This window comes from Prunus avium, chromosome 1, assembly GCF_965620075.1.
Source record: "Prunus avium chromosome 1, drPruAviu1.hap1.1, whole genome shotgun sequence".
NCBI lineage: Eukaryota > Viridiplantae > Streptophyta > Magnoliopsida > Rosales > Rosaceae > Prunus > Prunus avium.
In genome coordinates, this window is record NC_142284.1 from 18,053,226 (window position 1) to 18,078,002 (window position 24,777).

The window sequence follows — 24,777 nt, forward strand, 5'->3', positions numbered from 1 at the left end:
GGTGCAGTAGGGGTCTTGTTGTAACTTGGTTGAACTACCTGTTTGGCTTTTCTTGATTCATTAATTTTAAAATCTATTAAGGCTTTGTCGGCTTCTAAATAGCGTTCTGTAATTGAAGATGACTCTGCAGATGAATGTCTTGTTGGAAACTTAAAGGATTGACTAGGCGTAGGTAATTGTTCTAATTGGACTGTTGACTTGACTGGCCTATCAAAACTTATTTTAACCATACCATCTAAATAAGGTTGAATATAATCTAAATCATTTAAACTACGTTGGATTGGTTTAGGAGGGCATTCAGTGGTTAAAAACCAATCTTTTGGTAAACTAACATCAGACCATCTAATCATTTGGGGAACCTTGACATTGGCACAAGACGTATGACTCTGAATTAAAAGCGTTTGATTCTTCGGGCTTTTGCTTAAGGCTTGGAAATTCATATTAGTACCTGTGACTTTATAATAAATTCTATAAATTAAGGCTAAAGGCTGAGTACCTGGTAAGACATTATAACCATGAGTCTTAATATTTAAAGTTAAAAGTTTCAAAATATGTTGATCACTAAGACTTACTGTAAAATCTGGATAACAATCAAAATGAACTGGTCCATGGCATAGACTTGACTCAATAATTCCTAGGACTCCTTCCTGATAATCATTAAATCTAGCATCTCTTAAACTTAATAAAATTGCGGCCTTTAAACCTAACTTAGTTAAGGGCTTAACTGCTACTTGAACTAAACCTATGTGCAAAAAATTATTACCTTCTTTCCTATGCTTTTTAATTGCATCCAAATTGAGTAATTGGCATGTTTCATGTTCCTTACTTAGGGCATAGACTTGTTTTACGGTCTTAATATGCGTAGTAGACTTGAATGCATTTATTGACCATTTTTGCTTATAAATTTCTTTATTGGGAACTTTAGGTATATTCCATTCATTACAATGTAATTCCGAATTAGTTGATTCATATTCTAATTCTTCTGTATTAACTTAACTATATCTGGTACTTGGCTTAAACTGGTACTAGAACTACAAGAATTAATTGAATTGGTCCTAAGAAAACGACTCATTTTGCTTACGTGAAAAATTTAAATTAACTAAATTAGAAAGACTCTTACATAACTTCTAAAATAGAAAGACTCTTGGGTAACTCCTAAGACTAGCTCTAAGATACCTAAGAACCTATGGGCTACTCTCTCTCTCACCTTCTCGTGCCTAACCGCTCATGCCTCTACCTGGGACTTACTGTTTGGTGAAAAGGTCTCACCTTACGGACTTTTGAGAGAGGGGAACCTAAGGAATTAGATATCTAGGAGTAGACTTGGAAGAAACTTTGGAGGCTAACTAAATTAAAAGAAATTTGGGAGACTTGCCAACTCAGAAAACTTAAATCAGCCACTTGGGTGATAAGAGTAGCAGACTTAGACTCAACTCTTTCAACTCTTACGGCTCTGATACCAAAAAGGGACTAGGACCTATAATTTAAAAGAACTAGATTAAAAAGGATTTTTAACTAGTTATAGGTGGAAAACTTGGACTTTGGAAAACTTGACTTTGTGGGCTTATGTGTTTAATGGCTTGAAGACTTAGAAGAGGAAATAGACTAGTTAGCTACGGAAGAGGATAAAGAGTATGACTAAGTAATTGGCTTGGAAGATGGTTTGAGCAACTAAGAAATAAAAAATAGAGAAATAATGAATAAAGTAAATTAATGAATGAATGTAAATTGAAACTAATAAATTAATCATAAACTCAAAAGAAAATTAACGTAGGTGAATAAATTATAAAAATAAAAAATTATGAGAGCACTAAATTTAATTAAAATGAGAATACAAATTAATGAAAATAATTGAATTATCATAAATTAGAATTTGAAGGACTATGAAGATAAACACAGAAAATAATATTAATTGGAAATATTATTAACTGTGGAAGCTTTGAATAGCAAACATTGTATTTTCTTTCAGTTTTCAAAGTTCTCTCAGTGTTAATAGACCTAAGGCAACTCCTAATAGTTGTGAGTGAGAGTGGAGTGTGAGTGTCCTGCGTGACATTGCTTGCTTTCACTGAACTAAGATTTCTGTAAGAGATATATATATATATTCTTAATGGGGCGGGTTCGGTTGGGGATTAAAATATCATCCCCGCCCCTCCCCAATCACCATACCTGATAATTTCCCCATATCTGTCCCCATATTCGTTTTTTGTCCTTCATACTCGACCCATTAGGGTCGAAGTCCCGCGAAAACCCGTACTCACGGGAAAAATTGCCATCCCTAGCCCCGACTCACCCTCCTAATAAATATTCATATTAGGAGGAGGAGGCGGGGAAGAAAATTCAAAACTCCATCCGACGTACGTCTTCAGTCTTTCTGTACATCCGTGTTCACACGTCGACATACTGGACCCCACACTATACACACAAGAGAGTCGTACAATATATATATAGCAATTTTATTTTTTGGTCGTTGTTTTATTATTGGCCACTGCTTGCTAGCCTTTTGGGTCTTTGACTAAAAAACACGTTTAAAACTTTGACTAAAAAACACGTTTAAAATCACGCAATTACATTCATAGATATTTCCACCTCCATTTTTTCTTCTTTTAAAACTTTTATCATGTCACCTGGAAAATGTTACCCAAATGATACTAGCATCTTATGTTTTCATATTTTGTTAACCATAGATCTTTTCTGACCCGAAGAAAAAATAATTTTGTTACAAACTCAGTTTAAATCTAGTGATACTCATCTTCTTAACGTTGACGGAGGATCTCCAAAAGTCGAATCACACCTCCCCTATTGATTAGAATAATATAATCCTATTATTTTTGTTCACTCATATAATTTTATTACGTTTGGAAAATTTGTAATCTTAAGTGGACTTGACTTGAAAAAGTCATCAAATCAATATTGGCAATAAATACTGCCCCGAAGAAGGAAAAAAATAACTAATGAGAGGAAGAAGAAGCAGCAGAAGAATGAACATTGTCCAAATTACTCTGTTCTTGTGGTATATGAGTGCGGTAGCATCAGAAGAAACATCCTTGGCAAAGCCTAATTGTTCAACGCGATGCGGATCAGTCACTCAAATCCCATATCCTTTTGGAATTGAGGATGGCTGCTACCTTGATTACTGGTTCCAAATAATATGTGACAACTCAACCAGCCGATCGAGAGCTTTCATGAACGTTACCGGCTTGGAGGTGCTGGAAATTTCTGTCGAAGGCACACTAAAGGTGGCAAGCCCTATTACCTTCTCTAATTGCAGTAACAAGCCAGTAGGCCGCCAGACGCCTAACTTGGAAGGAAGCCCGTTTGTGTTCTCCCAGAAAAACAGATTTACTTCATTGAGCTGTGGAGGAATCGCCTTGATGACATCCTTAGATGGTTCAACAATTGCTGGCTGCTTGTCCATATGTGATTATACAAGTACTAGCTATCTACGAACGAAAAGCTGCATCGGGATGAATTGCTGCCAGACCACCATTACGTCATATCTCAGGTCGTTCGATACTAGTTTTGGAGCAGTATTAAATGCTGACAGAAAGGCATGCAAGTATGCCTTCCTTGTAGAGCATGATTGGTTTAGCTCAAACTCAACAAATGTTTCTGCCATTGGTGAAATGGACTACGTTCCTATGGTGCTGGAATGGCACGTACTTGATTTGAATTATACCAAGTTTGATATATATGGAACAAATAATTGGACAGATGATAAAAGTATGGATTGCAGCAGCAGCCAATGTTTCTGCTCAAAGGGCTACCATGGAAACCCTTATCTTCTTCATGGATGTCAAGGTAAACTTCTAGCTACCATTGTCCAAGCTTCAAAAGTCTTAGTTTCTTTTTCATGAATTTTTTCCTTTTTTACTGATTTCTTATTACTTTTTCCACTCTATAATTTCTCCTGGCAACCCCTTGCATGGCAAAATGATGAGTGGAATTGTATAAAATAACTCATATTCATTTTTATTATATTTTCTTACCATCTGCCAAAACTTTTACTTTCCATTTGTCAATTAAAAATCAGACATCAATGAATGCGAGGATCCAGACCACCCCAATAGATGTGGTTCCGGCATTTGCATCAATAATCCTGGGGGGTTTAAGTGTCAATTGCCTGATCAACGATCATCACGAGTTACTCTAGCCATTATAGGTATGCCCCTGCACTAATCCTTTGTTTATTGATGACTAAGTTGAAAAAAAATACATACATATATATATATATAGAGAGAGAGAGAGTTGTTCTCTTTTCTAACGTCCGGACTACTTGTTTTTTTGCCTTCTTTGTGCTAATAAATCAACCCAAACACTTTTATCACTTCACTTGGTATTGGTAGAACAGAATCCATGCTCTGCCAATACTAAAAAGTCAAACATCATCTCTAGATTGGGCTTTTCCTTCATTGGTGGCCAGTAGAGAATTTGGAGGGTGTTATGTGCTTCAATGCCTTTTTTTCAATGATAATAATATTGAAAAGAAGAGAGATACACAAACAAAAAGTAAATGGTTTCCTTTCCATTGCGGACGTCCGCACTAGAGTATATATATTTTGAACTATTCTCTAGTGCGGACGTCCAAATACTTCTTAACGTCTAGACTCGTTTTGTTTTTTCACATGATCAGAATAAATTCATTCATTCAATGGAAAGGAAACAATTTCCATTTTGTTTTGTGCATCTCTCTTCTTTTCAATATTATTATCATTTAACAAAAAGGCACTGAAATACATAAACAGCCTCCAAGTTCTCTCTACAGGCCACCAATGAAGGAAAAGCCCAATCTGGAGGTCATTTTTGACTTTTTAGTAGTGGCAGAGCATGATTTCTATTCTACCAATACCAAGAAAAGTAGTCCCTTATATATATTTTGAATAAAGAAGGAAAAAAAAAAAAGCAGTACGGAGGTTAGAAAAAATAAGGACGTTCGTATTAGAGAATATAGATATATATATATATGAAACATCATCTTCTTGACAGTATATATCCTTTCTTGTTTGATTGAACTATACAGTTCCCAGCAGTGTTCTTGGACTGTTGTTTCTGCTAACTGGCATATGGTGGGCGCACAAAGTCATAAAGAAAAGGAAAGATATGAAACACAAAGAGAAGTTCTTTAGACAAAATGGTGGTTTAGTGTTGGAGCAACAATTATCTTCTGGTGAACTCAATGTTGAGAAGGTTAAGTTGTTCAATTGCAAGGAGCTCGAGAAAGCCACATACCATTTTAGTGCAGACAGAATTATTGGTCAGGGAGGCCAAGGTACAGTTTATAAAGGAATGTTGGTAGATGGAAGAATTGTTGCTGTCAAGAAGTCTAAAATAGTTGAGGGAGGTGAAGTTGGACAGTTCATTAATGAAATTGTCATTCTCTCACAAATTTCCCACAGGAATGTGGTTAAGCTATTGGGTTGTTGTTTAGAGACCGAAGTTCCCCTTTTGGTTTATGAATTCATACCCAATGGAACACTTTTTCAATATATTCATCACCAGAATGAGGAGTTCCCTCTTACATGGGAAACGAGATTAAGAGTTTCAATCGAAGTTGCAGGAGCACTTTCCTACTTACATTCAGCAGCTGCCTTTCCAATTTACCACCGGGACATCAAGTCTTCTAACATACTCTTGGATGAAAAATACAGAGCCAAAGTAGCAGACTTTGGGACTTCAAGATCAATTTCCATTGACCAAACGCACCTTACAACACTCGTACGTGGAACATTTGGTTATCTGGACCCAGAATACTTCCAATCTAGCCAATTTACAGAGAAGAGTGATGTTTATAGCTTTGGAGTCGTCCTTGCTGAGCTCTTGACTGGACAAAAACCAGTTTCATTCATGAGGCCACAAGAAAGTAGAAGCCTAGCAATTTATTTCCTTATGTCTATGGAGGAAAATAGTTTGTTTGATATTGTTGATGCTCAAGTTATGAAGGATGGTGAAAAAGACCAGATTGTGGCCGTTGCTAATCTTTCAAAAGCATGCTTGAATTTGAATGGAAGAAAGCGTCCTACTATGAAAGAAGTGGCAGTAGAATTGGAGGCAATTCAATTGTCAATTAAAGCTTCTGATGTGCAACAAAATTTTGCAGAGGTAGAATATAATCAAAGCCAAATAACCGACCCGTGGTATATTGCTTCTCTATCATCAACCGGGTCTTCTATGGATAGTGGCACCAGCTGTTCTTTGGGTGTACAACCACCAATGTCTTTCTAGTCACAGCGAAGAAAATATTTCTTGTAATATTTTATGGTTTTGGACTTGGAATCCTTTCTTGGTGTGAATCACTGAATCACAATAAGAATTATATACAATTACCTTTATTATAATTGATTGTAATTATAGGAATACCGGTTTGACCGGGATTGTATTTATTTCCTTTTTCCTTATTATAATTACTTCCTAGATAGACTTGCATTTGTATCACTATAAATACCTCATTGTGAGAAGAATAGAAATATACTGAATTATTTATAACCCTAAATTCTATTTGAGTTGATATTTTTCCCCTACCCTTGCGTTGCCATAAATTTCTTGCCCTTGCCAAAATTTGCTACCCATTCTCCTACACCTTATCCTAATCTACCTTTATGGCTCTTAACGATGTTGAGATTGGCAACCTTTTTGATCAAGAGGCTGCTGCTGATGCTTCGATTACTTCTGCTTCTACGCCGGTTGTTACTGTTGTTAACGAACCAATGTCTATTCCTTATGGTGTTAAGTTAAATGGCACCAACTACACTCTCTGGTCCCAAGTTGTTACTATGTTTATCGCGGGCCGAGGGAAGATGGGATATCTTACTGGTACTATTCTAGAACCTGCTCCTGATGCGGTCACCTATGACAATTGGGTGATGGAGAATGCTATTGTGAAGGGTTGGCTAATCGGTGCCATGGAATCGAGTGTGATGAATTTTATTATTTATCTTCCCGCTGCCAAAAATATTTGGGAGGCTGCGTCTTAGACATATTATGAAGGTGCTGATAAATTAATTATCTATGATTTATCTTGCAAAGCTATGGAGACTAAGCAGGAGGAAGACACATTGCGTCGTATTTTTTTTTATTTGAAGGCTATCTGGCAGGAGCTTGATCACCGCAAGCCAATTACTTTTACTTAGGTTGACGTGATTAGGGTTTGCCAGAAGGAGATTGATGAGGAACATTCTATAGTTTCTTACTAGTCTTGATGATATTTATGATCCTATTTGAGGAGAAATTCTTCTTATAGAACCATTCCCAAACCCGACGACAACTTTTGCCACTGTAAGGTGTGAGGAGCAATGCCACAATACTATGCTTAATCCGGGTAGTGCTTCCAGTGTGGCTATGGCGATCAAGAAACATGGGAATCAGTTGTTGACTCAAAACTCATCTCATGGTTCTACTGCTGGGAAGTGTACTCACTGTGGCAGTACTCACCATTCTGTGGAGCAATGCTTTCAGAAGAACGGATACCCTGAATGGTTGGATATAGCTATAAAGAGCAAAGGGCTCGTGAGGGCAGTGACAATAGCCCTAGCCGGAAGGAGGGCAAAGCCGCTGTTTGTAATGCTGAACTGGCACCTCTTGCTGCCGTCGTGTCTCCTGCAGCTTCCGTTACCTCTACTTCTTCTGGGGTAGATACTGCCATTCTCCAACAATTAGGTAATATTGGTCTAGCTCTCCTTTCTACTGATTCTCAAAATGACCATGGTTGGATTCTTGCTTCTGGAGCTACCGATCATATGACGTTTGATGTGTCTCTCCTTCACCATCATCGTTCTCTTGCTTGTTATACTGTTGCTAATGCCAATGGTGTCCTCTCTTCGGTCACATTGGACCATACTTTATTGGTTCCTACGCTCTCTAATACTTTGTTATCTATTCAGCAAATAACAAAACAATTAAATTGTTTTGTATTAATCTATCCTACTTTCTGGCTTCTTGAGGATCTCAGCAGTGAGGAGATTATTGGGCGTGGTACTAAGAGAGGGGGCTTGTACTATGTGGATGATGTGTGTGCCGGTAAATCTCTATATGTCAAGGCACTACTACGTTTTACTATTTGCGCGACGATAGTTTGCGCGACGACAACATATGCGTCGCATAAAACACTTTTGCGCGACGGACAATAATATGCGTAGCGCAAAGAATAGCGACGACAAATAGTCGTCGCGCAAAAATATTTAGCGCGACCACACAAAAAATCGTCGCATAAACCAAGGGGGAAAAACCGCGAAAGAATATTCTGGCGCCAAACCCTTGCGCGACGACTTTTCTCGTCGCACATGACATCTTAGCGCGACAATTATATTTTTCGTCGCGCCCCTTTATTTACGCGACGATTTTTACTCTTGAGCGACGAAAGTTTGCGCGACAAATATACATAATCGTCGCATATGATCGTTGTCGGCAGAGCATTTTTGCGCGTCGAAAAAACATTTTGCGTGACAGAAAAATTTAATTGCGACGAGAAATATTTCGTCGCGCGAAAATATTTTCGACAAAATATGAACGTCGCATATGATCGTTGTCGGCTACTGATGTTTGCGCGACGATAAAAACCTTTGCGCGACGAAAACTATAAGTGCGACGAGAAATATATTCGTCGCGCAAAAATGTCAAACTTTGCGCCACGATTTTGGGGTCTTTGTGCGGCGAAAAATGTCGTCGCGCAAAGTGGATTTTTTGCGCGACCATATGTATTCTTGCGCGACGAATTATATGCGTCGCGCAAAAAACGTCGTCTACATCGAGCTCAGCCATGCCAGAGGCAAACTGCAAAAAAAATCTGCAGCTTACCTCTCCTTCTCTCTTCCTCTCTCTGAAACGTTTCAGTCCCAAAAAGCTATTCAATTTCATTTCCTGTATGAGTTGAACTACCTCTACCACTGCTAAGTTCGTTGGGTATGTATCTTTTGTCATTAGTTTAAAAGTATTAATGTAAATTTATACTAAAAATATTAATTTCATTGTCTATAGGGATATTATATGTGATTAGCGATTGGTGGAGAACGATTGATAAGATATTTTTGTCGTTTTTTAATTTTAAAAAAAAATTTATTACATTATATTTATATTGATTTATGAAATTATATTTGTAATATGTAGTTAAATTATGCATGTACGTTGATGTACGAAGTTAATTGAAATTAACTTCGTATATTTATTTTTTTGGTAAAGCTTAGTTCCCGTTCGAGGTTAGTTGGACCGCGCATGGGTGGGTAAACCACGACTACGGTCCAATTAATTCTTGAATTGTCCCATATTTTGGACAGTTTGGAAATGCATAGTCGTGTCACGTAGTTTATAGCTACAGGATTAGGTTTCGATTGTGGAGATTTCGATGTCATCTCGGTATGTTCTTCGGGTGGTACATAGGTATTTTATATCTATGGTACACCTCAAGAACTGTACCGAGATGCTGCCGAAATTCATCCACGTCGAAATCTAATCTCATGTAGCTGTAAATTACGTGACGTGACTATGCATTTCTGAATGGGATAGGCCCTTATCGGAGGCATAAGGAAAGATTTTGTACGAATACAACATGATTGTTGTATTGTGATTGTGGTGCCAGGAACGATGAGCAGGAGGTGGATACAGAATCCGAATAGGTGCGCAGACGAATATTTGGATGGAATCGAGGATTTCATTGACTTTGCACGGACACACAACCCGGGTGCAACTAGAATCCGTTGTCCTTGTAGGAGCTGTAACAACACGTTGTGGGACACAATTGAAAATGTTCGATTTCATTTAGTGAGGAATGGAATGATTGAGACATACATCACTTGGAACCATCACGGGGAACAATTAGACATTGCTTCGTCTTCAAGGGCCACAAGAGTAGATAATGTTGAACCCAGTGTTGATCCTAATGAACAAGTTAGGGATATTATAAATGATGCATTTCCATTTGCATCGACCAGCAGCAATTAGGAAGGGGAAGATGACGTGCCTACAGAAATGGACAGTGCAGAGTTCGAAAAGTATGAAAACCTGTTAAGAAATGCCAATCAAGAGTTATACCCGGGGTGCGAGAGCTTTTCCGTTCTGACGGCGATTGTGGAGCTAATGCAGGGAAAAATAAAGTATCGTATGTCGAATCTGTGTTTTGATTACTTTTTGGGGGTTTTCAAGAAAATGCTTCCAACGGACAATTGTTTGCCGAAAGACCACAGGGCGGCACAGAAGATGTTGAGTGGTCTTGGATTGGGTTATGAAAAAATCCACGCAAGCAAAAACAATTGCATGTTATTCTACAAAGAATATGAAACGTTGGATACATGCCCTATATGCAATGAGTCGAGGTTCAAACAGACGTCTCATAATAGAATGACTAAGGTTCCACAAAAAGTCATGCGTTATTTGCCCATAAAACCAAGATTGCAGCGACTGTATATGTCGACACATACTGCCACAGACATGAGATGGCATAAGGAAAAACGGGTAGACGACGATGTGATGCGGCATCCTACAGATGGGGAGGCATGGAAAGAGTTCGATCGAACGTTCCCCGAGTTTGCTGCTGATCCCCGGAATGTTAGATTGGGACTTGCCACAGATGGATTCAATCCGTACGGGGTTCTAAACCAACACCACAGTACTTGGCCGATTTTCGTATTCCCATATAATTTGCCGCCTTGGAAATGCATGAAAAAAGAGTATATGATGATGACTGTTTTGATAACTGAGGATCCTGGCAGGTCAATCGATGTGTACTTAAGGCCGTTGGTTGATGAGCTCAAGGATTTATGGATAAACGGTGTGCGCACGTACGATAAATCCACCGGGAAGATGTTCACTTTGCGGGCGGCAGTTATGTGGACTGTGAATGATTTTCCCGCATATGCAATGGTGTCGGGGTGGAGCACAAAGGGTTATATGGCATGCCCTGTATGCAAGGAAGATGTGACTTCGGGTTGGCACGCTGGAAAAGTGTGTTATCTTGGACATCGAAGATGGTTGCCATGGGACCACGAGTGGCGGGAAAAGGATAAAGAGTTTGACGGGAACAAAGAGCGTCGCGCAAGACCTAGAGAATCGTCTGGTGATCAGATCTTGGAATAGCTGAACCGTTTGGATTTTGCTCCGTTCGGGAAAACAGTTAGTCGGACCAGACCTGCTACACATATGAACTGGACGCACAAGTCTATGTTTTTTGAGCTCCCATATTGGTCGAAACTAAAAATGAGGCACAATCTCGACGTTATGCATGTTGAGAAAAATGTGTTTGACACATTGATTGGAACGATTCTAGATATCAAGGAGAAGACTAAGGACACGATAAAAGCTCGTCTTGATTTAGAAAGAATGGGCATACGAAGAGGTTTATGGATGAAAAGAGCCAGTGATAAAGTTATAAGGGATCTTGCATTTTTTTCCATGAAACCGAATGACAAAAAAGAGTTTCTACAGTTTGTATCGTCTGTACAATTTCCTGACGGGTATTCTTCTAATATCGCCCGTTGCGTGAATGTTGATGGGGGTAAGTTTACTGGATTGAAGAGCCATGACTGCCATGTGTTTATGCAACGCCTACTTCCTGTGGGGATTCGACATTTATTGCCGGAAGATGTAGTCAAGCCAATCATATTGTTGTCAAGATTTTTTTCCCAATTGACGGCAAAAACGTTGCGAAAGACAGACATTGATCAATTGAGTCATGACATTGTCCAAGTCTTATGCAAGTTTGAGATGATATTCCCTCCGGCTTTCTTCACGAGTATGATTCACGTGATGGTTCACTTGCCAGAAGAGGCATTGCTCGCTGGTCCAGTCAACTATCGCTGGATGTATCCAGTAGAAAGGTATATAATCATTATTATTTCTGTATGCATGTTTATCACATGTTTGTTACTTGCTAATTTGCATATTTTCGTTTTAATTTGACAGGCTTCTTGGTGAGTTGAAAAAAATCGTACGCAACAGAGCGAAGCCCGAAGGATCCATTGTAGAGGCTTGGGTTCAATATGAGGCGCTTACTTTCTGTGCAATGTATTTAAAGGATGTAGACACAGCTTTCAATCGACCTCAGCGCAATAATGACGGCGGTGTGAGAAATGAGCAACTTTCTATTTTTGCCCAAAGCGCACGACCCTTTGGAGATCCTGTACGAGGAGAGTCATTTTCCAGGAATGACATGGAGGTAGCTCATTGGTTCGTATTGAACAATTGTGATGAGATAATAGCATACTTAGAGGAGCATGAAGAGATGATGAAGCGAGAACATCCATCACATTTGTATTCCAAGAAACACCGTGAATTGTTTCCAAAATGGTTTTTGGAATATGTAAGTTATAAGTGTTTTGTATTTGACATATATATTGTAGTATTTAATTTTCTGAAACTAATATGTGAATGTTTTTAATTAATATTAGGTGAATAAGTTGAAATCAGAGAATTCCCCCTCTTACAGTGAAGAGTTATATAACTTAGCATTCGGCCCAATTAGGACTGAATTGTTCACGGGTTGTCATGTTAACGGCGTCAAGTTTTTGGGGACTGCACGAGAAGACAAGTTGTGTACGCAAAACAGCGGTGTCCTTGTTCTGGGTGGAGGCGAAAGTACGGACATTAATTTCTATGGCAAACTCACAACTGTCGTGCAATTGCTTTACAAAGACCGATACCAAGTGATCATGTTTAAGTGTCGATGGTTTGATACGAACCCAAATAGGCAGGGAAGTGTTAAAATTGATCATGGGTTACTATCTGTGAACATAAACAAAACTTGGTATGATGACGACCCTTATATTTTGGCAAACATGGCAAAACAGATTGTCTATCTAGATGACCCTAAAGCAGGGAGCGGGTGGAAAGTTGTTCAGCAGATGGATCAGAGGAATGTGTATGCTATACCAGAACAAGACCCATCTGACAACGCCGTCGCTGACCAACGTTTCGAATCTTCCATGGAACATGATGCAGAAACACTTCTAGATACAAATGTCGTACAAGAACCCTTTCAGCTTGAAGGAGTGTCTTCAAGAGAAATACCGATTCAGTCAATTACAATTGACCTCGGTTTTCTTCCGCGATACGATCCAACCATGGCCCCGAACAACGATGATGATGTACTTATGGAGGAGGAGGAGGAGGAGGAGGAGGATTGGGAGACCCCAAGTGATCACAGCGACGATAACGAAGATTATTATAGTTCAGATGATGAATAATGTAATTTATTTGTGACTTGCCATGTAAAACATAGTAATGTGAAATTATTTGTGATGAGATAATGTTAGTGTAAAGATTTTGGCAAAGTATGCTTGTTTGAATATATATATACTTGCATAATCAGGAGAATCTGTAAAAAAAAAATTGCATAATCAGGAGAATCTTTTAATTTAAAAAAAACCAAAAAAAAAAATTTCAATGACCTTTTTGCGTGACGAAAGATGGGTTAGCGTCGCGCAAGATGAATTTGCGGGACGAATATCGTCGTCGCGCAATAACAAAATTTTTTTGAAATAAAAGTGAATTTTCCGCGTAGACTCTGTAAAAAAATGACCGGTCGTCGCATCTCTCTGACCGGTCGCCCATATTTGCGCGACGAAGAGGATTATTGCGTCGCGCATGGTAGTTCACAATAATAAAAATTATGAAAATTATGTTGTGCGACGAACATCATCGTAGCAATTCATATGTTGCGCGACGAATATCATCGTCGCAAAAGGTAGTTCACAATAATAAAAATTATAATTAATTTCCAGAAATTATAGCACCGTGTTTCCGCGACGGAGAATGACATATTCGTCGCGTAAAAGTCTTTCCAACGACTGGATTCGTCGCGCAAACATGTTCGAACTCCGAAAAATCTCCTAAACTAGTCCAATAATAGAAAAAAAATATAAAAAATTTCATTTGCACCTCAAATAATTACACTTTAAATCTCAGTAAATTGGTCACCACCTTCTTTGTGCGGGAACGCCTGTTTTCTAGCTAGGAGAGAACCAGGAGGACAAATGTGCGAAATATATTTTGAAACTAAAAAGTGTTCTTTCAACTCTACAAAACTAGTTTCAACGATCCAACCATCAAACATGTTTGTATATACTGCAAGATCGTATACCCCAAAAATCACAAAAAACAAATATTCAGAAATCTTGTAATGAACAAAAGTTTTCAACGGTTATAAATGAAAAATCATGATTTAACGGTTATTTTAATTCCGATTTTCATAATTTTTTACAACTAGACTCATTGACCCTATATAAATACAATGATTGAATTTGATCTTCAATTAAAATGATGTACACTAGTGGATACCACAAAATCTAAAGGTATATATAACAAAAGTATAAGCAAACTTTCTATTGTTATAGAGAATGAATTGGGTTTTGATGGCATACGCATTATAAGAAACTCGTTTCAACGATCCAACCGTCAAACGTGTTTGTGTATACTGTGAGATCGGATACCCCAAAAATCGCAAATAAAAATTATTCAGAGATCCAGAAATGGGACAATATATTTAACGGTTATAAATGAAAATGTTTGCGAGACGCATCGTGTCGTCGCGCATAATATCTTTGCGCGACGCTAAGTATAATAAGTCGCGCAAAATGGTTTCGCGAGACGGATAATATCGTCGCGCAATGTTATAATATCTTTGCGCGACGCTAAGTATAATAAGTCGCGCAAAATAGTTTCGCGAGACGGATAATATCGTCGCGCAATGTTATAGTTTTCAGCATTTAGGGTTTAGGGTTTAGGGTTTAGGGTTCAGGATTTGTGCGACGCAGGCATAGTTACGTCGCGCAATGCGGTGAAATAGTGGCGCTTCAATTCCCGCGCATTAAAAAATATATGCGCGACTAAATGTTATTTGGTCGCGCAAGACGGAAATTATCGAATTTGCGCGACGCATGTTTCCTTTTATGTCGCGCAAGATTGAAATATCGACTCTGAGCGACGTAAATTTTTTGGTCGCGCAAGATTAAAGTATCGTTTTGCGCGACCTTATTTTACATGTTGGTCGCGCAAGGTTAAAAATTGAATTTGCGCAACGGATAATTCGACGTCGCGCAAGGTCCTGTATATTTTTCATCAGAACGCGACTCTCTGTTTCACTCTGTCTTCCTCCGCGAAAATCCCCATCAGCCGTGCCCTTCCGTCCAGACCACCACCAGCCGAGCCTACCTACGCCAAGCCTACGCCGTCACATTCCTCCAGTCGTCTCCCTTTCCTCCTCACTGACCTCAAATTCTCTCCCTCTCTCTGCAACCCAAACTCCCCCTCCCACCGTCGATGCCCCCTAAGTTCACAAACCCTCTCTCCCTTTCCCCCTCACTGACCTCAAATTCTCTCCCTCTCTCTCCAACCCAAACTCCCCCCAACCGTCGACGCCCCCTAACCAAACCACAAACCCTCTCTCCCTCTCCCCCTCACTGACCTCAAATTCTCTCCCTCTCTCTCCAACCCAAACTCCCCCCAACCGTCGACGCCCCCTAACCAAACCACAAACCCTCTCTCCCTCTTCCCCTCACTGACCTCAAATTCTCTCCCTCTCTGTCCAATCTGAACCCACCATCGGTGAAATCCCGCAAAAATCCTCAACGGTGAAATCCCACGGTCTCTGTCACCATCTCCATCTTCCTCTCACGGTCTCCTCCAGGCGTGTCTCTGTGGGAAGGTATAATATATGTTTTATTTTTCTTTCAATTATGTTAATGCATTTGTGATTTTGTTTTGCTGTTTCGATTTCTCAATTTAGTTTGTACGTGTTGAAATTGCTTAGTCTGATGGTTGGTTAGGATTTTATGTTTTTTTTTTTTGTTACATTGGGAGGAAAGAAACCCCTTGGGGTTTCGAACCTGGGTTGTCAAGCAGGGGGAAAGGGGAGACCACCACTGTGGTACCTGCTCTCGACGTTAGGATTTTATGTTTCAATTTCCTTTTTGTATTGGCTTAGTCTCTGTTTTTCTGTGTTTTTATTTTTTATTTAGGTAGAAATTATTCTAGTATGGGGTCACAAAATTATTTAGGTTTGGAATTGGAGAAAAAAAAGCAGTTAATATCCTTAATTTTTTATAAATAAATAAAAAGTATAAGGCCTAAAACGAAAATTAGGTACAAAGGGCAAATTATGTTAGTTTCTTACTACATCTCTCAACTCAATCTTAGGTTTCTAATTCTGTAAATCTGAAATTTTTGGAATTGTGGTTCTTCGGTTTGTTTTATTTTTCAGATTGCATTCATCCATTTCATTTTGAAAATCTGAATTTGTTTGGGGTTGAGGTTCTTGGGTTTGCTTCACAAAATGGAATGATGTGTTTTTCTTTTTTATTTAGGTAGAAATTATTCTAGTATATTTTGCAATTAAATTTTCTTGATTGATTTCTTTCTTTATTGCTACTTGATATTGAATTTGTTCTTGATTAGTTGTTGAGGTTTTTTATTTATTTATTTATGTATAAATTATAAATTCTTGCCCCAGGAGGTACTTTAAATGCTTGTTTTGTGCAGATGTCGAACCTTATCAGAACCCGTAAGGCGATGACGAGTGCACAGCCTTTGCCACCCCCGGCTTCGACGTCACCTGTCAGTGCTCCACCACAGGTGGATGTTATGCAGGTTTCTCGTCAGGTCTCCCATGAGCCGGTGACATCTGAGTCATCAGTGGCGCAGCCTGTTAGCGCCAGACGGCGTCATCGCCCTCCCCACATGATCGCCACCACTTCGTCCGCTGCTGCTGGTGCAGCAGATTCACAACCAGGTAAAGATTTCCTTCAACTCTAGCTGTTTCAGACCAATATTTTACTAGGATTATATATTTAACGTTCATGTGATATGTGTTTGCAGCCAAGAGGAACACCCGGGGACCTTGTCGCCAGTTGAAGACGGCGAAGTCCACCCGGGTTCACAACAGTCGTGTCAACATCGGATACGACGAGCAACATCGAGCTGCACCAACGGCTGACCAACATAGCTCATTGGCCCACGACATTGGTCACGTCGTTCGGACCCATTGTCCGATGAAATGGAAGTCTTGGAAGGTCATGCCTGACGAGATGCGGACGGTGGTGCGCGAACATCTGTCGGTATGTATGCCTTTTAATTGTTTTGCTTTCAAATTTTATATATTTCTAATACTTAATGAATGAATGTCATTAATGTATTGTAGACGAACTACAATTTAGAGAACCTCCCCGACGAGTCGTTGGCGTACGTCAACAGACTCTTTGGTGAGAGGTACAAGCAGTGGAAGAGCGATCTGCACCATCATTTTATGGCATATGATGATCCGCAGGTCGCTCTTCAGGAGGGTTGCCCGAAGGAGCTTGAGGGGCGGGAGGATAGTTGGGAGTGGCTCTGCGGTCATTTTCAAGAGTCCGATTATGTGGTAATTTTTTTATATTAAGTTGAAATTTATTACATGTTTTTTTTATTAATGTTTATTTACTTTTTTTTTAATTTCATTTAATTTTCAACTAATACGTTTATTTTTTGTATAACAGAAGAAGGCGAAAGCAAATAAGGGCAATAGGGACAAGAAGACTCTTCTCCATCATTCCGGTTCTAGGCCCTTCTCATATAGGATGGAAGCGCGGCGGCGGGTAATAATTATATCGTTTTTTTTTTATTTCAATATGTCATTAATATGAATTTGTTTTTTTTGTACTAACAATTGTCTTCTCTTGTTCAATTAAGGGGGGGTCCAAATTCCCGGAGATCGACGTCTTTGGCGACGTTTATGTTCGACCCGGGAATGAGTTGGCGGAGTCCCTTCATGTAAGTATTCTTTAATTTTAATTATTGTTTTACTCATGAGTTCATGGTTATTATATGAGGATTTTAATTAATATTTTATGTTATGTTAGGCGATGATGACGGAGAAGAGCCAGTTGGTTCTTCAAGAGTCTGCCTCCCAGCTTCCTCCCGATACTCCGCTCGATGTTGTGGATCCTCCACAGGATGCGGGGTTTCAGATACTGACGGAGACCTTAGATCAGACTCTCGGGAGGAGGCCAGGGACATATTGTCGAGGGATGGGGAATGCCAGACGGCGGGAATCTAGAGCCCCTCCATCGTCCCAATCAGACACTGAAGTGATTGCTTTGAAAGCTGAGGTGGCCGAGCTTAAGACCCAAATGGCTTCCCAAATGGCCTCGTATAATGCCCAGATGTCACAGCTTATAGAGTCCATCTCTCGGTCCGGCATTCCACTCCCGTCACATTTTGGTTCCTCGTCGACCTCCGTGCCCCCTCAACCAGAGCATGGCCACCACACTTCTGCCCATGTCGATGTCCAGACTTCCGAGCCGCATTTTCAAGATGACAACATAGATGTTACTACATTTTTTAATTAGTTTTTTACTTTCTTAATTACATTTTAAACATTTTGTCTTGAACTATTTCAATTTATATTATCTTTTCATTATGGTTTTTTATTGCAATTTTATTTTATTACAAAAAAAACATAAAATTTAAACTACATAAAATATAGTTTATTGCAAAAAAAAAAACGTACAATTCAAATATATTTTATTACAAAACAAAACGGTAAAATTAAAATTAAACAAAATCTATACTTTTGCGCGACGACATTTTTCGTCGCGCATTTACAAACGGATAAATAAATTAATTTTGAAAACTATATATTTATTTTTGCGCGACGAAATGTTTCGTCTCTTTAAAGAAAATGCGACTAATATTTTTGGTCGCGCGAAAGTGAACGCGAGTATATAACTCCGTCGCGCATATTTTTGGGACGCGAAAGTGCGACGTGTTTTAATCGTCGCTCTGTTTGTTGCGCGACGAATACTATATCGTCGCTCTTACTCTCGTGAGACGATGTAGATCTCGTCGCGTAATACGTTTGCGCGACGAATAAGGTGTCGTCGCCATGTCAGGAGTGAGACGATTCAGGTATCGTCGCGCTTACTATGGTGAGACGAATATTTGTGCGACGAATACTTTTGCGCGACGAAGAATATATCGTCGCGCTTTCAGGAGGGAGACGATTCAGGTATTGTCGCGCTTACTATGGTGAGACGAATATTAGTGCGACGAATACTATCCGTCGCTATGTTTGCGCGACTAAAAGTGGTCTTCGTCGCACTCTGCGCGACTCAACCATATATTTGTCGCGCAAAGTCAGTCTTTACGAACTTTGCGCGACGGTTGTTTTATCCGTCGCGCAAATACAATAGCGACTCGATTGTTCGTTGCGCGACTAATTATTCTCCGTCGCGCAAAAGGGTAAATGTAGTAGTGAGGGTTAGAACCACGCATTTGAGGATCAACTGTGGTTATGACATCTTCGTTTGGGTCATGTTTCATTCGGCTATTTACATCATTTGTTTCCGTCTTTATTTTCAGCTTGTAAACCTTTGGATTTTAAGTGTGACACTAAAAGTCACCGTGCAACTTATCCTATTAGCTCTAATAAAAGATGTATGTCTTTTGCTTTGGTATATTCTGATGTTTGGGGCCTAGCTTCCGTTGGTTTGTTATTTTTGTGGATGATTGCACCCACATGACGTGGTTATACCTGTTGAAAAATAAGAGTGATGTTTTTGCTTGCTTTCGGACTTTTCACCAAATGATTAAAACTCAGTTTTCTGTTACTTTATAGGTACTTCGTTCGGATAATGGTGGTGAATATGTTAATCAGGTCTCACACAGTTATTTTCAGGAACATGGTATTTTACATGAGACTACTTGTCCCTACACCCCTTAATAGAATGGTGTGGCTGAAAGGAAGAATGGCCAAATTCTTGAAATTACTCATGCTAGTCTTATTGGTGCTTGCATGACCCCACAATTATGGGAGGAGGCGATCACCTCTGCAGTCTATCTTCTTAATCGTGTTCCTACTAGTGTCCTGCAATTTAAGACCCCATTGGAGGCTTATGTTTCCCTCCTATCTCATCTCACTCTTCTACCTCGTATTTTTGGGTGGGTTGCTTTTGTGCATTTGCACAAACACCAACATACGAAATTCGATCCGTGTGCTGTGAAGTATATGTTTATTGGTTATCACCCCCATCAGAAGGGTTATCGGTGCTTTCATTCGCCGACTCGACATTTTTATGTTACTATGGATGTTATGTTTTCTGAGCATGAGATGTATTTTTCTCACCCAGTATCCCCTTCTCCTCTTCTGGGGGAGAGTAGCGTTGAAGAGTCGAAATGGATGGAATTATTTCAAGACAACATTGAGGTCAATTGGCTAGCCATGCGTGACTTGATAGCTAGTAATGAACCGACCTGCACAGATTCGGCCTGTACATATTAGGCCAGTACCGTAATTGCAATTAAACCTATAGGCATCGCCGTACCCACAGCTGATAACGTCAGCGCCGCTCCTCTCTCTACTACCTCTCTAGTACTTGGCCCTGCGTCTACTCATGCTGATATTACTGAGGTAAGTATAGACTTTTTAATTAGTACTAACAATGATTGTGAAATTGTTGAGCGTAATGTGTATCTGTTACCACCAAGGAGTAATCGTGGGAAGCCACCAAATAGATATTCACCAGAGCCTGTGACAAAGGTGTAGTATCCTATTGCTCATTATATGTCTACTCACAGATTATCTGAAGCTTGTCAGGCATTTGTAAATCAAATGTCTACGGTGGTTATTCCTAATAAAGTACAAGAAGCATTATCTGATTCAAAATGGGCCAATGCTATGACTAAAGAGATGCAAGCTCTTGATAAAAATCAAACCTGGGAAATGGTGCAACTGCCAGCAGGGAAGAAACCAATTGGTTGTAGATGGGTTTATACCATAAAATACAAATCAGATGGTTCTATTGACAGGTATAAAGCCAAACTTGTGGCCCGAGGTTTTACCCAGACTTTCGGTATTGATTATCAATAAACATTTGCACCAGTAGCTAAGATCAATACCATTTGAGTTCTATTATCTTTATATGCAAACTTTAACTCGCCATTGCAGTATTATCTTTATAGGAAGAAGTCTACATGTCATTGCCGCTAGGTTATAATGCTCCTAATGATGCTAGTGTTGTGTGTAAATTGAAGAAGGTACTGTATGGATTGAAGCAGTCTCCGATAGCTTGGTTTGGGATTGCCATGAAAAAATATGGTTATGAGCAGAGTAATGCTGATCTTACTTTATTTCTTAACAATAAGAATGGTAAGTTAACAGCTCTTATTATTTATGTGGATGATATGATTGTGATTGGTGATGATCTTGATGAAATTGGCAAACTAAAAGGATATTTAGCTTCTGAATTCGATATGAAGGATCTCAATGGATTAAAATATTTTTAGGTATTGAGGTAACTCATTCTGAACAGGGAATTTTCTTGTCACAAAGAAAATATGTTCTTGATTTTCTAAAGGAAACAGGTACGATTGGGTGTGAACTGATTGGTACTCCTATAGAACAAAATCATGGTTTGGAAGAATATGCAGATCAAGTTTCAACTGATAAGGGACAATATCAAACGTTGGTTGGTCGTTTCATTTATTTGTCTCACACTGCTAGACTTTATATCGCATATGCAGTAAATGTTGTAAGTAGGTTCATGGATAATCCAAGTGTACGACATATGGATGCAATAGTTCAAATTTTGAGGTATTTGAAGTCTGCACCCGGAAAAGTCTGATGTTCTTAAAGCATGGGCATGTAAAGGTTGTGGGGTATACAGACTCAAACTGAGCAGGAAAGGGGGATAAGAGGAGATCGACATCTGGTTATTTCACGTTTGTAGGAGGTAATTTGGTTACTTGAAGGAGTAAAAAGCAGAAGGTTGTCTCTTTGTCGAGTGTAGAAGCCAAATATCGAGCTATAGTGAAAGGTGTTTGTGAACTGCTATGGTTGAAAAGGCTTATGGGGGAGTTGGGTTTTCTTACTGAGGATACTATGAAGTTGTATTGTGATAATCACTCAGCAATTAAGATTGCTGAAAATCCAGTTCCACATGATAGAACGAAACATGTAGAGATTGATCGTAACTTTATTTATGAGAAATTGGAAGAGAAGATTATTGAAGTTCTGTATGTTAAGACTACTGAACAATTGGCGGATATGTTGACCAAGGCCGTATCAAATCAAGCCCTTATAGATTCACTTGTCGAGCTGGGCATATGCGACATCTATGCACCATCTTGAGTGGCGTGGGTAATAGCATTTTTTAGTATATATTTATGATATCATTGGAAACAAGAAAAAAAAAAAAGCTAAAATGTAAAATTACTACGTCAATTTTACAGTTAATAGACGATGATTTTGTTGAAAAAACCGTCGTCTTAGAGTTAATAGACGACAATATTTCAAGAAACCGTTGTCTTCACAATTAATAGACGACAATTTTTTAACAAACCCGACGTCTTTGGATATAATAAATGATAGTTCTTTAAAAAAAAACCGTCGTCTTTACATCTAATAGAGGACGGTTTTGAGTAAAAGCGTTGTCTTTACAAATAATAGACAGTGAGCATTTACCGTCGTGGTTTTATGCATCAAAAGATGTTGATCGATTTCACGATGGTTGAAAAACCGGATACACGACGGTGGTACACACTCCTGTGTCCTCGCTAGTAGGCGCAAGCGTAGATTTGTGGTGGAGACCGCGTGTTGCACGGTTAAAGTGTGGGACTCCTCCACTGCCACCTTGTCCGACCGCTGTGCCACATGCAGATGAACCGCCGATGTGAGTCTTCTCACAGTCATGCCTTCCGGCAGTTCAGCTCTAATCGGCACCACCTCAGAGAAGTTTGAGGCCGTGCCGTGATGATATGAAGAGTTTGGGAAGACAGGGTTTGGAGGAGCCCTTATTTGGGCATTAGGTGGTGCAAGGGACAACTCAAGGTTGAGGTCATCAAGGTGAGTGCATGAGGATGCCATTGTTTTGTTTCTGGATTTTTTTGATGTTTTTCCTTGAGTTTACAGGAAGAAATGCAGGGTATCATCCGCTTGCTGAGGTGTGGTTTAAATAGACATATGCTAATGAGGGAGTCGACACCATTTCGGATTTCCCGGGCATGCTCGACCTAATCGCTTCAAGGGGGAGCATTTCTACTTTCACTTTACTTTTTTTTCCCCCTTTTTTTCTGGTGCTTTGTGTTTTTGCCTTTCCCTTTCGGCTGTCATCTTTGTTTTATTTAAGTTTGGGAACTGTGTTTTCTTTTATGTTTGTCATCTTTGTTTTATTTAATTTGGGAAGTGTGTTTTCTTTTTCTTTTTCTTTTTCCTTCTGCAACTTTACTCTTTTATTTCTGAAACAAAATAACAAAAACAAAAACAACCAAAATAAAAAAACAAAAAAAAAAACACCAATAATACATTGGAAATCACTTTTTCACAGTGCTCGGTGTCTCGACCATAGGAGCCTTTAGTTTGGCCCTCTGGATGTCCTCTTATGGGCTTTCACGCACAGCCTCTTGGGGCTCATCACTCGAGCTCCCAAAGATCGCACTCTTAGCTTGAGTGTAACTTCTCTCGCGATCTGCTTGCTTGCGTTTGCCCGATCGGTCTAGGTCCTCCAGCTGCTTACGCATGTCTCGAGAGTACAACTCTACCATCTTTGATAGGTTTTTATTCTCGTCCCGCAATACTTCTAGCTGGTGTCGATTTACCTCCACTATCCTTGCCCTATCTCTTTTCAAACTTTTTATAGCAGTCTGACACTCTTCAATCATACTTCGCTCTGCTGCCAACTGACCTTTCAGCACCTCTACCTCATGTGACTTCGCAAGTAGGCGATGACCCAAACTTGCGACTGTTGCCAAACTTTGCACGCTTAGTGCCAAGGCATCGCTCATGACCCAGTTGTCATCCCTTGTCCCCAGCACACGTATATCTTTAGGAGTCACTAAATTTCTAGCCACTCCAATGGCAACATCGTTGTCCAGGAGTATTGAGTCAGTTACTGTCACAGGCCCCCGTGCGGAGGCAAAGTAGGGCATCCATACTGGTGCCGCTGCTTGGCCCCGTGTCTGAGTCGGTGGAGCTAGGTTGAGATCCAACAAAAATGGGTAGGAAGAGGCCATTTGATTTCTCACTTTCGTTTCTTTTTTTTTCTTTTCTCTTTTATGTGTTTCTGAGTTTGTGTTTTTTTCACCCTTTCTTTTTACCTTTAATAGACTTAGTCTGCTAAACCCTAGCCGCTGCGCTTCTGAGTTCTGCGCGGCCCTTACGGTTTATCTCTATTTGTCGCCGCACCCATTCCCCAACCCCTCCTTAATTGCATTTTCACCTTTCACCACCTTCAAAGTAAAAAAGTCGTCCCGCTTCACCCAAGAGGCCAATAATTCTGGCTTGGGAATGTGTGAGGGGCCTCTGCTTGTGACATGTCCCTCACTTTGTTGCCCGTGACTCATAGGAGCCGAGACATCAGGGACCACATTCTCTCTTTTCAAAAATCCTGCCTTTGCGCTCCCAATTCACGTGTCATCTTAAAAAATAAATTCAAAAATAAAAAAATTTTAAAGGTGTGGGCTTCGGATTTCTTTGTGGGTCGGGTTTTCACCGTTGTTTAGGTTTCAAAGTGGGTTAACTTCTTTTGGGTTGGGCTTTCAATCATTTGGGTTTTGGTTTGCGTAAGACTGTTTGTTTAGGGCTTTCTATTTCGAGTGTTTTACTATTTCATATTTTTTTTTTAATTTGTTTGTTTTTTTTGTAATTTTTATTTTTGTAATTATTTTATTTTATTTTATTTGTGTTTTTTTTTTTTGTGATTTATATTTACTTTAGTACCGTTCATTTCTTGTTATAACATTGCTTGTTCCTAATTTTTAAACATTGAGGAAAATGTTCATATCTAGGTTTGGGGGTATTGGAGTTTAGCAAGTAAATTTGGTTTTTCT

At 39.4% G+C, this 24,777-nt stretch overlaps 1 protein-coding gene and 1 pseudogene across 1 annotated transcript; both read left to right on the forward strand.

The window, feature by feature from the left end:
- Positions 1-2,954: 2,954 nt before the first annotated feature.
- LOC110744684 (wall-associated receptor kinase-like 8) lies at positions 2,955-6,222 on the forward strand. Its single transcript, XM_021944672.2, has 3 exons — positions 2,955-3,801; positions 4,034-4,162; positions 5,021-6,222. Exons 1-3 carry the CDS (start codon positions 2,955-2,957, stop codon positions 6,220-6,222), a joined length of 2,178 nt encoding a protein of 725 aa, XP_021800364.2.
- Positions 6,223-10,455: 4,233 nt separating this feature from the next.
- Positions 10,456-11,898, forward strand: LOC148297477 (uncharacterized; annotated as a pseudogene).
- Positions 11,899-24,777: the final 12,879 nt, after the last annotated feature.